Genomic DNA, 15,082 nt, shown 5'->3' on the forward strand with positions numbered 1-15,082 from the left:
GGCAATTGGGAAAGGATCAGCTATATGGAGACTAAAGGCAAGAATGGTCTTTTGTCCTCTGCTTGCCTAGGCACAGCTTCCACAATACAGGTTCTCTTTGGGTTATTGGTCATTTAAGGTAAAGGAACCCCAACTGTGTTATACAGCTAAACACTCATTTCTTCTGCAGCAATACAAATAGGCTTTTTGTTAACATACAAAAGAGTGTTGTAGCTATATTCCATGTGCCAATTCCACCAAATGGGTGTTCTGATATTATGAGAAATCTATCCATCCTAAATGGGTGGTTGTGATAAATGTATCATGTTTCATAACAAGACAAGTGTAAAATCTGCTTGGATTTAAGTACCCAATGGTATCATCACTCCAACAAATGCTCTGCAAGTTAATTAGAACAGCTTTAGGTGGGCGTTGTGTGATCTGTGTGTATCAGACAGATCGGATTTTATAAATACAAACTCACTGAAGCCTCATCAATTGAAATGTTGGAACAGCACGTGGTCCATAACTTGTGATGAAGGTTACTTAAAAGTAAACGTGTCAAGAGGAAAACATGGGGGCTACTGTTACTGACAGAAGTTCTTATTTTTTGTGCTAAGCCACTAATTCAAAGTATTTAAATATTTGCTCTGCATGACAGCCAGTTAAATAAAAATAAATGTATCTTTGTTTGCACATGATTGGATGATGGAAGACGGTAGAACTTCAAGATACTGAGGGGGAAATTCCCATACAAAGTGCAAATTCCCTTGCAAAGCAAACAGGATGTAGGGCTACTAATGTTTGGTATCAGATCATGGACGTGAATATAATATATATAGTTAAGTTACATTGAGCCTGCTTAACCAGTCCCTGTTGGATCTTCTATGGTCAAATGGAAAAAGTGCAACAGATTCCTCCATCTACTCTAAACTGTGTGGATGGAGGAATCTCCCACTCTGCCAAGCTTCAGTATCTTGCTAGTTGGCCCCACTGGTATCAAAATACCTCAACAATCTTATTGGATGCAGGCATTGTTCAGGTATTTTGAGAGCCAGCGGTGGTGACTGGCAAGATACTGAAGCTTGGGAGATTTCTCCATCCACACAGTTTAGCATAGATGGAGGAATATGTTGCACTTTTTCCATCTGACCATAGACAATCTGCATATAATCCATAGGTGTGTGGCCTGCTTAAGTATGGAGTGTTCTTTATACAAATGCTTCAGGTTAAATTAAAAGCAAGCTCCTATTTGAAACATGACAGCATAGAAACTGCCACGGATCAGTGAAAAGTCAGTGCATGCCCTGAGGCAGCAGGATTCCCCTTGTTTCATTAACAAGGTATATGTCCTTGTTATGTAAGCCTATAAGGAGCAAACAATAATGGATGCAAAGTGCACGTATTTATTTTATGAGTTGCACAGAACTGCCTGGTCATTCATGGAATGGTGTCCTTACTCAAAGCAATTGATGAGTAAGAACACCGAATGGAAACGTTTAAGCATCTCTTAATATGGATTTTAAAAATTAAACTTATATTGGAGTTTGCATTGATATAATAACTGGGTATATTGAAGCTGAACCCAAGGCAGATTTTAATATAAAACCAAGAAATGTGCTGACAAAACAAACAAGAGAGATGACCTGATTAGTCCACAGCTGCTCCTTCTTTGTCCATTCAGAGGCTGTAGGCAGAGAGGTGACCAAGCTGTAAGTCACAAACAGATCCTATATGTGAACAGTATTTCCACACAGTATTTAGCTACTTGGCTGGAGTTAAAGGGACACTACACTTATTAGTTAAATCTTAAAAATACATTCAAGTACCTTAACTATTAACAAAACTGGATCTTATTTGTGTGTCACTCAGCTGTATATCCTCAAATCATCTCTGAATGGGTGCTGACCCTGTCCTTCCTTCTGGAGGGTGGCTACTTTTGTTCTCCATGGTTCCTGAGTGTGTGTTGTAAAGTAGCCACCCCTCCAAGCTCACTCCTGTCATGGACTACAATCTCATGTTTAGTTTACTAATTTATATTGACATTATAGTCCATCACAGGAGCAAGCTTGCAGCGGATGCTACGTTACAACACACACAGGAACCACAGGGAAAATGCCACCCACCAGAAGGAAGGACAGTGTCAACACCAATTGAGAGATGATTTGAGACTCTACAGCCGAGTGATACACAAATAAGATACATTTTTCTTAATAGATAAGGTACTTGAATGCATTTTTAAGGTTTAACTCCTGACCTTAGTGTCACTTTAAAATTAATGGGGTGTTGCATGATTTAGAGTCCCATAGCAAGTAAAGTAGAGAGAACATTTGTAAACTACACTGTTGTGCTTTATAAAACTGACGGAATAGTTTTTTCTTTAGAAACAAAGGTTTAACACACCCTTTTAACTCAAGTATACTTTTCTTTAGCCTTCTTTAGGCTGCTATAAAATAAGTGCGCTATTATCAAGCAAACAAATATTCCTTAAGCAGGTAGAAGTTGTCTTGTGGGCAGAACCTCCTCTAGAATCAATTCTCAAATCTGCAGGGCTTTTACAGCTATAACAAACAGTGCCTCATAACAAACAGTAAACATCATTTACAGGGCTTTTACAGCTATAACAAACAGTGCCTGTGAGCAAAATGCTATTACCACTAACTGAATAATTAGACCCGTGCACATAATGCATAATATAAATATAACGTTGATGCATGGACAACTCTACTAAGTTAGCTGTCATTTTTATGTTCAAAAGGCTGGTTGGTTTACGGAATTATCAAAAAACAAAAGGAAAAAGTGGGCTTTTTTTGGTATTAAAACACCACTCATGGTCACTTCACATAGATATATAAAAATTACATATTTATTGATACAAAAGATACAATGGCATGTTAAATAGTTAATATAAAACATTCCTTTCTCATATTACTAGCATCCTAAATGACTACCCCTTAGTTCAAAACCGAGATTGTTGAACTGCAATCCTGAAGATGTTTACACAGTCCACATAATAAAGAAATTATCATGAAGCCAAGGTATCACGGGGTGTCAGCCCCCAATGCAAACAGAAGGAAAATTGACTATGTAAACAAAAGAAGAAAACAAAACGACGTGGTGGTCCCCTCCCAAACCATGCCTGACCCTTTAGGTCTGGTAAGAATGTTATTAGGGACCCACGAGTAAATAAAATAAATTAAAAATGCGTAGGTCCCCCCCCCCCCAAAAGTCATACCTGTCCCTTTAAGGGAGAACCCAAATGCCCAAAAGCTTCCTGAAAACATATCGGCACCCGGGCTCAGTACTCCTCTCAGTCCTGATAAAAGCAGTAGACTGGCTTTTGGGAGCAGTCATGCAAATATCAAAATACCTTCATGGGTAGATGTCAGTGTGGAGGAGTGGAAGTTCCTTGGCAGATTGCATTTGCATGCAGACCACACTAGGTAATGCCATGCTGAGCCTCCATGATTGAAACATTGGAAATCCAATGAATGGAAAGAGTGTTTTTTGATAGTTGATCTGCTGTTCCTGTAAGCCCTGGTGCTAGAGACAGCTTTTATGACATACTGTAAATTTTTCTCTAACAGCTTCACAATAAACAATAAAGACACATTCTTCAGTAACTCAACACGGAGCCGCATAGTACATCACGTATTACAGAGGACAAAGTATGAAGATGGAAAATCGAAAATGGGTAAGATCGCTTTTCTTTTCATTTTAGCTACAAAATAAAATATTGGATTTTCAGTGAGCACATATTTTTGAGTTATAATTCCAGGATTTATCTTAAAGTGAAACTGTCAATACAGGGTTGAAAGCCATATAAGTCCAGCCTGTATAAGAATATGCTGTATACTTACCTTTCTGGTGAGTAATGTACTAAAAACTCCATAGTGTGGCTACCTCCCATCTGCTGCAGGTATTGACATTTTGGGTGGGTTGAATACCTGCTCCCTTGAAACATGCTTTGGTTCCTCCCACCGGCTCAAAGGTCCAGTAATTATGTAGGAGCCAGTGGAAGGAACCACAACATCTGTCACGGGTGCAGATACTCACACACCCTAAAGGTGACCATGCACTCTACGATTTTAGTTTGGAAATCTTCCACAAATGTTCTTTTAGATGATAATCGAACAGTTGATGGGACAGCAACAATTTTTTTACTGTAATCCCGCTCAACTTTTCTGGAAGGGTGAGGCTGTAAAACTTTTTTCGAATCAAGCAAAAATCGATGGATTAGTGGCGTTTTCATACGAAAAAAATCACAGCAAGAATACTGCACATGCGCAAACAAAAATCGGTTCTGTCGATCGACAAAATTCAGTGAGTTAGTATTACTATCAAGCGATTATTGAAATCGACATTGGTCTGTGCTTGATGGGCTATGAACTAGAATCAAACGTGGGTTCTTGGCAGCAATTAAAGTTTCCGATCGAAAATCTATAGGTGTATGGCCAGCCTTAAGGTGCCCATACACTGCATAATTCTCGTACGAGAATCGCGGGAAATCCCGCGATCGTACGAGAATCGTGCAGTGTTTGGAAGGCGTGCAAACGTTTCTAATGTACGTCGCACGACTTTTGTATATCAAGCATGTTGGAAAACCAGCCTAGAATCGTACAATTTTCGGCTGGTTTTTAACATGATCGAGAGATTACTGCCAAACGGGCCGGTGTGCGCACGCGCACACTGCCCGTTCAGCATTGATGTCATCGGAAGCCCGCCCCTCAGGGGGGCGGGCTTGCGATGATCGCAAGTACGATCTGCCTGTCCAAGATGGGCAGATCGTACGTTTTTTTAAGTACTTTACACCCCTCGCAAGACAAAAGTCTTGCGAGGGTTCTAGAGTGTATGGCCACCTTTAGTGACAAATAGCCACAGAGGTTGGGGAGCAGCACAATGGAAGAGTTTCAATACACAAGCCCACGGAAAGGTAAGCATATAGCATTTTATTTTACAGGCTGGGCTTATTTGACTTGAGTGACAAGGTCACTTTAAAGTTTATTTGTTTTTTTTTTACATTTTACATGGTTGTTCCTTTGTATTTTTTATTATAGTATTAAATATAGAGATAACTAGATTAGCCACTAGAGGGCACAACCACTCAATTCCGGCTACTAGTACTACTATACCTCTTGACCTAAACTAATAATTACTGATAAGGGTGGGCTTGGTGCAAACCTAGTTCACCTGAGTTCGTCCAAGCCTGTTCAAAACTTTGACTACTACCCCTTCCTCCTGACCTAATCAGTTTCAGTTGCGGGGAGGTGCATTCCCCTCAGCTACACATCACAAAGGGGCAGAGGATGCCCCCATCAAAACTTCCGGCACTGATTTGGACAGGAGGAGGGGGTGACAATCAGAGTTTTGAGTTGGTTTGGGCGAACTCATGCAAACTGGATTCACACCAAGCCCAGCCTCATCACTACTAACACTCCCTCAGCCCCAGCTGCATACCAGAATAGGACATCCGCTTTAGTCTTTACTGCTTCCTGGGCCTGCTTTGAGCCTTCATAGACTTGTACAGGGCCTTTTCCTGACACTGGAGACCCTGGAGATGGCTCCAAACATGAGAGCTCAATATATTATTACAGCGTATTTTCCTTATGGTACCTTTGCCCTGGCATGAAGTTTTGAGATTTGTACATGTGCTCTCCTGTGCTGATTTTGACAGTTGTCTGTGAGCCCCCATCCCCTATCTATCTAATGAACTGAGATTACCACAAGACACACAGAATGTCAGCAAACATCAGAGGGCCAGGAACGCAGTTTTGCATCTTTTTTGGTCTGCTGACTAGCTATGCTGACGTACAATATGCCTTGTTATTAGGCATGAAAATGATGATTTTTGATTAAACATATTTTTCTGCAAAATTACCACTTTCACTGTTGGCAAAAGTTTGCGGAAGCGAAAATTCTCAATTTCATTGGGCTGCTTCAGCGGCACTTCCTTGTGCAAAAAAAAACCAAAAACAAATTAACATTTTCCCGCTAATTTAGAGGGTGTTTGTGATTGGGGAATATTTTGGGGAATATTTTAGGGTAGTTTCATTTAATTTATTGTTGGCCCGTTCACACTAACACACAGCGTTTTCCCATGCGGTCTAGTGTCCACTACGTGTGGACGGCGATGCCTTGCACTGTTTCATCACATTGCACTGTTTATATATTTTTTTTCTTTATTAAAGCATAATAAAATGACATTTATTAAACATAATGCATTGAGTTGTATTGTGATGACTGACTGTGACCTCCAGGGGAGCTCTTCTGCGGCAAAATGCAAGTCTCTGCACTAATGTGAACGAGCCCTGAGTGTTCTTGTATTTGTGTTTTTTCCTTTGAGTCTATATCTTCCTTTTTGTGTACTGTAGCCCACCCTATCATAGCCCACTTTAAGGGCTGTTTCTACCAGTGGTAAGGCTTTAAAAACCACAAAATAATTTAATTTGATCTTTCCAATTGATTACAAAGCATCTTGTCAAAATGGCAACATTTTGCCAAAATCTTAAAGTTTTTGCTCAATTTTTGAAACTTGCAGTTTTGTTCATCCATGTGTGTGTGGCACTTGGGGTGTCTTCTAATGAATGGAAGGCCATACATCGCCAGTAAAAATGGTTAAAGTTAACCCAAGTGAGCAGAACCCCAGATCTTGCCATCCCTATGAGGGCATCCTAAATGTCATGACTAACGTCAGATTGTTGAGCCTTAAACAATATTCCAGGTTATACTGCATATTCTGAATGAAACATTACTATTCTGCAATGCCTTACGACAAATCAGGTTTATGAACGTCAATACCTTGACTAGCGTGGTAACCTGCTGACACTTTTTCAAGCATTTAAAGCATAAGTAAATGGTTGAAATAGTTTTGAAGGCAAAACAACATTTCTGAAATGTGGATCAAGAAGAGCCATTAATGTGTTTGTATCCCCACAGGCATAAACAGATTGCTGAGTAATGGAACATATGAAGCAGCATTTCCACCACATGAGGTAAAACTATCCAAGTGTTTTACTTTTTTTAAAATTGTATTTAACTCTTTACAATCTGAGCTATTAGTGCTGGAAGAAGAAATAATATTAAGCTCCCTCGCTGACGCTGACATGCCCTCCCGGATTCTTCCGGGTTCAGGGTCTTTGGCCATCTTAAATTGCCGAGCCAGAATGACTTATGCATGCCCAGTTCATTTATCCTTGCACCAAGGAGTGCTGAGAATGTAGAATCTTGCGAGGAAGAAGCCACAGAGGCTGTAATGAAGAAGAGACATATTTTTTCTTTTGCAATAAAAATCTTTTCTGTTTGAAGGTTTTTCATTTCAGGGCAAAGTTTTGCTTTAAGTAGCGACACTGACTAGAGCCTGGGCCCCACCAGTCCAAAAGGAGCAATTGCGAGACTCACTAAACACAGCTCCATATCTCATGCTAAATGTTTTTGGATAGAATAAAGAACAGTTAAAGCTTTTATTGTTTTCATTTTGTAGTCCCATTGGGAAGTGTTTCCCCTCAATTCCTGTGCTGGAAAAACAACAGGAAGTGAGAGGACATATCTCCAAGTAAACAGAAATCCTCTGTTAGGTAGCTGACACTGGAACAGGTATCCTCATTTGAAGATGTTTCTTCTGTTCCTGTTTTGGGGACAACTAGGGATGCACCGATCCCGGTTTTTCGGTATCGAGTATGAGTACCGATATTTTGCTTTTGATACTCGCCGATACCGAGTACTGATAACAGTGCTTCTGCTGGCATTGAGACAGCTTCCTGGGCAATCAGGCAGCCATGCATCAGGTAATGACATGCTACCTGCTTCCTGATTGCCCGGGAAGCCGGATCCATATTGTTTGGCCAGCTCTATTGTGATTGGGCGGGAAGCCGGCTTCCCAGCATATCAGGAAGCCGGGAGGCGGATCATTACTCGCATTCCAGCTTCCTGATTGCCCGGGAAGCCAGCTGCATGTTCCCCTACGGCACTGCCGGTCATACGCAATCTTCCTCTGACTGGAAGTTCTGGTATCGGGGAAGGTATCGGAGCATTTGTGCAAGTACAAGTACTCGCCCAAATATTTGGTATCGCTACCGATACTAGTATCGGTATAGGTGCACCCCTAGTGACATCTGTAAAGTGTTGGCCTTCCTATGACTTTCTATCACTGGGACAGTGGTCACCAGGACAAATAGAAATAATTAATCTTCCCAGCAGGTACTCAGATAGTAGAAAAAAACCCATAAATGAATCTGAGACTGAAGCGTGACAAGTTAAATTGGACCTCCGTCATTTTAATCTTGTACCAATAGAGTAATACTTATTGCAAATAAACCAGATATAATGATAGTTACTTGCCAAATGTGTCTGTATATACCCGCATGTGAATGTGTCTTTTCTCCTCCACCTTCCAATCTGCACCACCAACTTGTCTCGGAGACATCTCCGGTGGCCGACTTCTTCTGCGTATTGACTGGCCCACTGGTCAGCACCAGTTCATTCACAGTACAAGATACATAATACAAGATACATATCTTGTATACATATAAGATACACATACATATGTGCTGTTATTGTTTACATGTTGCCATGCTTGCAAATGGCATTATGCTATCCATCCTCACATTGTCAAACCCATGCCACACTATAAATAACACGGCACAAATAACACGGCACATGCGCAAGGACAGTCTTTTCTCTGAGATCTTGCCAGGTTTCGCATGTCAGGGATGAGATCTCCCAAGAGGGCACTGGTGATGTAGCCTTCCCAAGGGGCAGCTGTGGGGCCCTGGCTATATCACCAGTGCCTATGCAGAACCTCACCGCCCGACTTCCTGATACCGGAAGTTCCAGTATCGGGATAGGCATCAGGAGCATTTGGGCGAGAACGAATACTCGCCCAAATACTTGGTATCAGCATCGGTGCATCCCTAGCAATAATGTCAAGTGAAAATTAATTTAAAAAGTGAGCAAAAGTAAAAAATTATAAAATAAATTAAAATTTTAAATAATTAAAACCAAGCACAACCATCTGCACTCAAATAAACACATGTGCGTAGGGCGTGCATGTGTACATAAACAACAATTGTGACACACATGTTGCATATCCCCGTAAACATTGGAGGGCGAGTAATAATTCTAGGACCAGAATTATTACTCGCACACTAAATTGATGAGTGCTTAAAGCTTTTCAAGTGTTGCCTAAGGGTAATTTGGGGTATTGTAGTATTTTGCGATTTCACCGGCGCACAGGATTTTAAGACTTTACATGCTTGGTATCTATTTACCCCACATGACCCCATCTTTTATATTTTATGTTTCTGTGCACTAAAATTTATTTTAGTGTATTTTATCCTAAAAATACTTGTTTGCTAAACATTTCCACAAATATTGTGCAACATAAAAAATTGTAACTAGCATTTTTTTTTATTCTATGGGGCCACTGCGTTCAGAAAATATATAATGTTTAGGGGTCTGAAGCTGTTTTCTAGCCAAAAATTCAGATTTGATCAAGTATGTGCAAAAATGAAGAAATTGCTCCAAATGGCAAGTGGTAAAGAGACCCTCTGGCTTAGGACAGGGTGGCAGGGTAGTTTACAGCAAAAAAGACTATTGTCATTATTATGCACATTATTAAGTCCATTCTTACCTTGAGCCATGTGCTAAAGTGTATGTTTAGCCAAAAAATTTTTTCAGTTTTGCTTTAAGTTTTGAATAGAGTAGTGAGGAAACTGCTGTAAAGTTTTTATCATTTGCTATGCTCTCGCTGGGAAGATTCAATCCTCTGTTTATCCTGGTGACCACTGAAAGTAATGGATAATTCAAAAGTTGACAGTCATCACCAGAATAGGTGGGCAAGGAAAATGTTCCAACTGAGACACTTGTTCTGGTGTTCCCCTCAGTTTTCATTTTCTCTCACTTCCTGTTCTGTATCTGCAGACATCCCAACTCTTCCGGGATTTTCCTGCTATTAGATATTTTCTCCCAGAAAGGTTTACTCTGCTTGATTTTAACCTTTCCCTGCTGTCTTTTTTTTTTTTTTACACTGATACTGGAGCCGCCGGCCGCCGTCAGACGGAAAAAAAAGACAGCATAGAAATCAATAGCTAGATTGCTATTGTCTATTTCAGTGGTTCTCAACCTGTGGGTCGGGACCCCCTCGGGGGTCGAATGACGATTTGCCAGGGGTCGCCTAGTGGCTCTCGGCCGCCGGGAGAGAGATGTATGTATTCAAGCAAAAAAATATGTAAAACACCCTTCTAGCTACGCATTCCATTTTCCCGGTCTGCAGCTGCAGGGATCGGGAAATGTCTCCGTGCCTGTGATTGGCGCTGTCAGCTTCAGTTCAAGCTGCAGAGCCCGGTCCTGTCTTTGCCTATAGCAGTGGTTCTCAACCTGTGGGTCGCTGTGCAAGGTGAGAGTCCTCCTCAGCTCTCTCCTAGCACAGCAGTGTCAGTTCTCCTACCACGCCTCCAGATGTTGCTGCAGCAGCCGCGCCATCCCTAAATTTGACCTTTGGGGGTCACCACAACTTGGCAAATGTTACCAAGGGGTCCAGGCACTAGAAAGATTGAGAACCACTGGTCTATTTGAATTTGCAATAGGCAATAGCAGACTAGCTATTGCACCCGCCCACTTCTGCTGTCAATCAGCAGATGTGGACCTGAAGTTCTCCATCAGGTCCTCCTCTGCTGATTGACAGCAGCAGAGGGCGGGTACAATAGGCAGCTTGCTAGTGGCTATTGCAAATTGCAATAGCCAATAGCAATCCAGCTATTCAACGCCTAGTGGCTCTCGGCCGCCGGGAGAGAGATGTATGTATTCAAGCAAAAAAATATGTAAAACACCCTTCTAGCTACGCATTCCATTTTCCCGGTCTGCAGCTGCAGGGATCGGGAAATGTCTCCGTGCCTGTGATTGGCGCTGTCAGCTTCAGTTCAAGCTGCAGAGCCCGGTCCTGTCTTTGCCTATAGCAGTGGTTCTCAACCTGTGGGTCGCTGTGCAAGGTGAGAGTCCTCCTCAGCTCTCTCCTAGCACAGCAGTGTCAGTTCTCCTACCACGCCTCCAGATGTTGCTGCAGCAGCCGCGCCATCCCTAAATTTGACCTTTGGGGGTCACCACAACTTGGCAAATGTTACCAAGGGGTCCAGGCACTAGAAAGATTGAGAACCACTGGTCTATTTGAATTTGCAATAGGCAATAGCAGACTAGCTATTGCACCCGCCCACTTCTGCTGTCAATCAGCAGATGTGGACCTGAAGTTCTCCATCAGGTCCTCCTCTGCTGATTGACAGCAGCAGAGGGCGGGTACAATAGGCAGCTTGCTAGTGGCTATTGCAAATTGCAATAGCCAATAGCAATCCAGCTATTCATTCCTATGCTGTTTTTTTTTATATACTGATGGCAGCAGCTGTCAGAATACAAAAAAAAACCCCAGCAGATAGCACGGGAAGCATTAGCTTCTTTGCTATATGCCACCATTACAAGGGGGTGCTCCCCCGTCCCCCACACCCCATCTGGGGTAGAGGGCACCTCCCTGAAATGAGAAGAGCACCTCCCTTGGGATCCCTGTATCTGGGACAGGAAGTGAAGGAAAATCTCCCCAACAGGACACAAAATTCTATCCAAAAATAAATAATGTTTTGTATATACTGTATAATTTATGTTTCTAGAGGTTTTCATTCATATTTATAAAGGCTTTTTTTAATATAAAGGTTTACCATTAAAAACATAGTAATTGAGATTTTGATTTTGTGAAATACATTTTTCGTCATTTTCTAGGGAAGTTACAAAAGCAGACATCCAATCAAAACACACGGTGCACAGAACCACAGACATTTACTGTATGAGCGCTGGGCTCGCTGGGGGATGTGGTACAAGTATCAGCCTCTGGACTTAATCAGGTCTGTTTTTAATTTATTAAAGTCTATCTATAGCCAAAATTACAGGAAACTCCTGCACAGAGGCAAAGTGTAGTTCTTTCATACTCAATTACTGCACAGATCAGGAAGAAATACACAAAAGACAGCAAGACTGAGATAAGCATACACACAAACCTCTTGCATTTGTTTAGCCCACATTTTAAATTGAAAAAAATGAAGAACTAGCATGATAGCCAGGCACCAAGAAATTTTAAAAGGACAGCAATGGCAAATTTCTATCATAATAGAAGTAATAACATGTGACCATGGGCATAACTAGAAATCACAGGGCCCCATAGCAACATTTTGTATGGGGCCCTGTGATTTCTAGTGATGCCTCTTACAGAGCCCACCTGAGAGTGACCCTGCAGAGCCTACCATAGACTATGGTGGGCTCTGCATGGTCTCAAGTAGACATGTGCGATTCGTTTCGTTACGAATCGAAAATTCGTACGAATTTTCCTGAAATTCGTAAATTCGGAAGCATCCGAAATCCGAATGGCAGTTTACGAATTATATCCGAAATACGGAATTCTGTCAACGAATTTCGGATCCGAATTTCTTTGAAACAGGAACTAATATTACCCCTGTAAATGAGGTTGAACAACATGACAAGATTTTTTTTTTAATCCGAAATACGGATCCGCTGCTGAGGGTTGCATTACAATACACAGGCAGGAAATACGAAATTCCATTGACGGAATTTCGTTCCGTTACGAACATTTGTTATATTGAAGTTAAAAAGCAAAGTACATTTGTTAATATACTGGAGTTGATGGTAGTTTTTTTTTAAATCCGAAATTCGTATACGGAATCCGTTAACGGAATTCGTATTTCGTTTGGTTGACCAATCAGAGGTTTTCTCTTCTGCTGCTGACAGTTGCATTACAATACACAGGCAGGAAATCCGAAATTCCGTTGACGTATTTTCGTTCTGTTACGAACATTCGTTATATTGAAGTTAAAAAGCAAAGTACATTTGTTAATATATTGGAGTTGATGGTAGATTTTTTTTTATCCGAAATACGAAATTCGTATACAGAATCCGTTAACAGAATTCGTATTTCGTTTGGTTGACCAATATCAGAGGTTTTCTCTTCTGCTGCTGACAGTTGCATTACAATACACAGGCAGGAAATCCGAAATTCCGTTGACGTATTTTCGTTCCGTTACGAACATTCGTTATATTGAAGTTAAAAAGCAAAGTACATTTATATTGGAGTTGATGGTAGTTTTTTTTATCCGAAATATGAAATTCGGATCCGGAATCCGTTAACGGAATTCGTATTTCGGATAAAAAAACAACTACCACATCGACTCCAATATTAACAAATGTATTTTTGCTTTTTAACTTCATCATAACGAATGTTCGTAAAGTTACGAAAATGTGCCGAAACCCCCGCATTCTCCTCCACATCTGCTGGCTGTCACTGACTCAGCAGCGGCTTTGAGGAGGAACGCGCCGCTGGACAGATAACTGACAGGTTGTCAGTGATCTGAACAGTGGGGCGTTCCGCCTTACAGCCGCCACTGACAGCCAGCAGCCTGCGATGCCATAGTGACCCAGGCAGCCAACAAGGCATCAGGGGGATCCTTTGTTCCTCGTCCTGGCCAGGTCCTCCGGGCTCCATAGCAGCTGCCTGGGTCGCTATAGCGATAGTTCCACCGCTGCATGTGACAAACATGGCAGTAGGCTACATTTATTTAATTTGGCATTTATATAGCACCGAAAATGTACGCAGGACTTCACATAGTTGCACATTTACATCAGTCCCTACCCTCAAGATCCCTATTGTACATGCATACAAGGGCCAATTTACATAGGAGCCAATTAACCAGCATGTCTTTGGAGTGTAAGAGCAAACTGGAGTACCCCCACACAAGCATGGGGAGAGCATGCAAGCTCTTTGCACAGATGGTGTCCTGACCGGAATTTGAACAAGGAACCCCAGTGCTGCAAAGCAGAAGTGCTAACCACTAGGCCACTTTGCCACCCAGTTATAAGTAGAATTTCAGCTTATAAACAAGGTTTTTTTGTGGGACTTTTGGTATTTATAAGGAATTAATACAGTTTGCTAGTGCAAAACGTTTAGGATAGAGCCCAAGGGGAGCTTTTTGAACATGGGGGTACCCTGAATTTGTGTCCTTTTTTAATGACAGAGCTGCCATTTTATAGTGATAGTGTAAATGGTACATTAGAGTTAGTTGAATCAACCCAACTTTTGGGAGATGTCAAAGGTATATCATGAGATATCAATTTGCATCCTCAGCAGAAAGTCTAATTAGTAACAGCAGTAATTTCACTATGGTTGCATTCTCCATAAAGTAGATGACTACTGCATCACCCTACCATTAAAAAAAAAAGTGTCAGCAGACATGATTGACTGTTAGATACGTGTGAGCTTTCAGAAATTGGCTGTCCCCAGCATCTCTGACCCTTTTGATGTGATCAGTGTGATTTATTGCACAGGAGATACTTCGGAGAGAAGATTGGATTGTACTTTGCATGGCTGGGCTGGTACACAGGAATGCTGATCCCTGCCGCACTTGTCGGACTGTTTGTCTTCCTTTATGGATTATTTACCATGGACTCCAGCCAAGTAAGGTAAGGCCTGCCAGCTCTTCCCACTGCAAGCTCATAGCTACACTTTGTCGAGGGGAAGCTATGCCATGAGTACTAGAGTACAAAATGGAGTACAAAGTCAATAACGGCTAAGAGACCATTGAGTGATGGAAACAAAAAATAAAATTGTAATTATGACTAGACATGTAAGCCGGCAAAAATGTATTTTGTTTTGTTTCATTTCGGATGTTTCGTTATTTTGTTTTTCGGGATTCGGGTCTGAAAGTCAATTCATTTCGGCATTGGGATTCAGATGAATCAAAATTTTTGTTAATTTCAGAGGAGTTAAATTATATGTACAAACGAAAATTTGTTGCATAAAAGTCTCATTAACTTTTGAACTCCACAGAAACAAGAAAAAAAAAACAGTGTGGGTTTTCACTCCCTAGTTTAAACCAGACCCTTTAGGTCTGGTAGGAATGTTAGGGGGGACCCCGATGTAAAAAAAAACAAAAAAAAACAGTGTACGGTTTCCCGATAATTTATACCAGACCCTTTAGATCTGGTAGGCATTTTAAGGGGGATTCCAACATCAAAAAAAAAGGTGGGGTCCCCCTTAAAATGCCATGCCAGACCCTTA

The 15,082-nt window shown here is 41.4% G+C and overlaps 1 protein-coding gene across 1 annotated transcript in view; it reads left to right on the forward strand.

Annotated features, from left to right (window-relative positions):
* LOC108793133 (anoctamin-3-like) overlaps window positions 1–15,082 on the forward strand; it is a 110,241-nt gene that overhangs the window by 20,645 nt on the left and 74,514 nt on the right. The window contains exons 5-8 of the mRNA XM_018564089.1: window positions 3,567–3,673; window positions 6,916–6,971; window positions 11,740–11,861; window positions 14,350–14,484. Of these exons, the coding sequence (XP_018419591.1) occupies window positions 3,567–3,673; window positions 6,916–6,971; window positions 11,740–11,861; window positions 14,350–14,484 (420 nt within the window). The remainder of the gene's footprint in view (window positions 1–3,566; window positions 3,674–6,915; window positions 6,972–11,739; window positions 11,862–14,349; window positions 14,485–15,082) is intronic.

Source organism: Nanorana parkeri, unplaced genomic scaffold (assembly GCF_000935625.1).
Source record: "Nanorana parkeri isolate BGI_ZX_2015 unplaced genomic scaffold, ASM93562v1 scaffold724, whole genome shotgun sequence".
In the NCBI taxonomy this organism is placed as follows: domain Eukaryota; kingdom Metazoa; phylum Chordata; class Amphibia; order Anura; family Dicroglossidae; genus Nanorana; species Nanorana parkeri.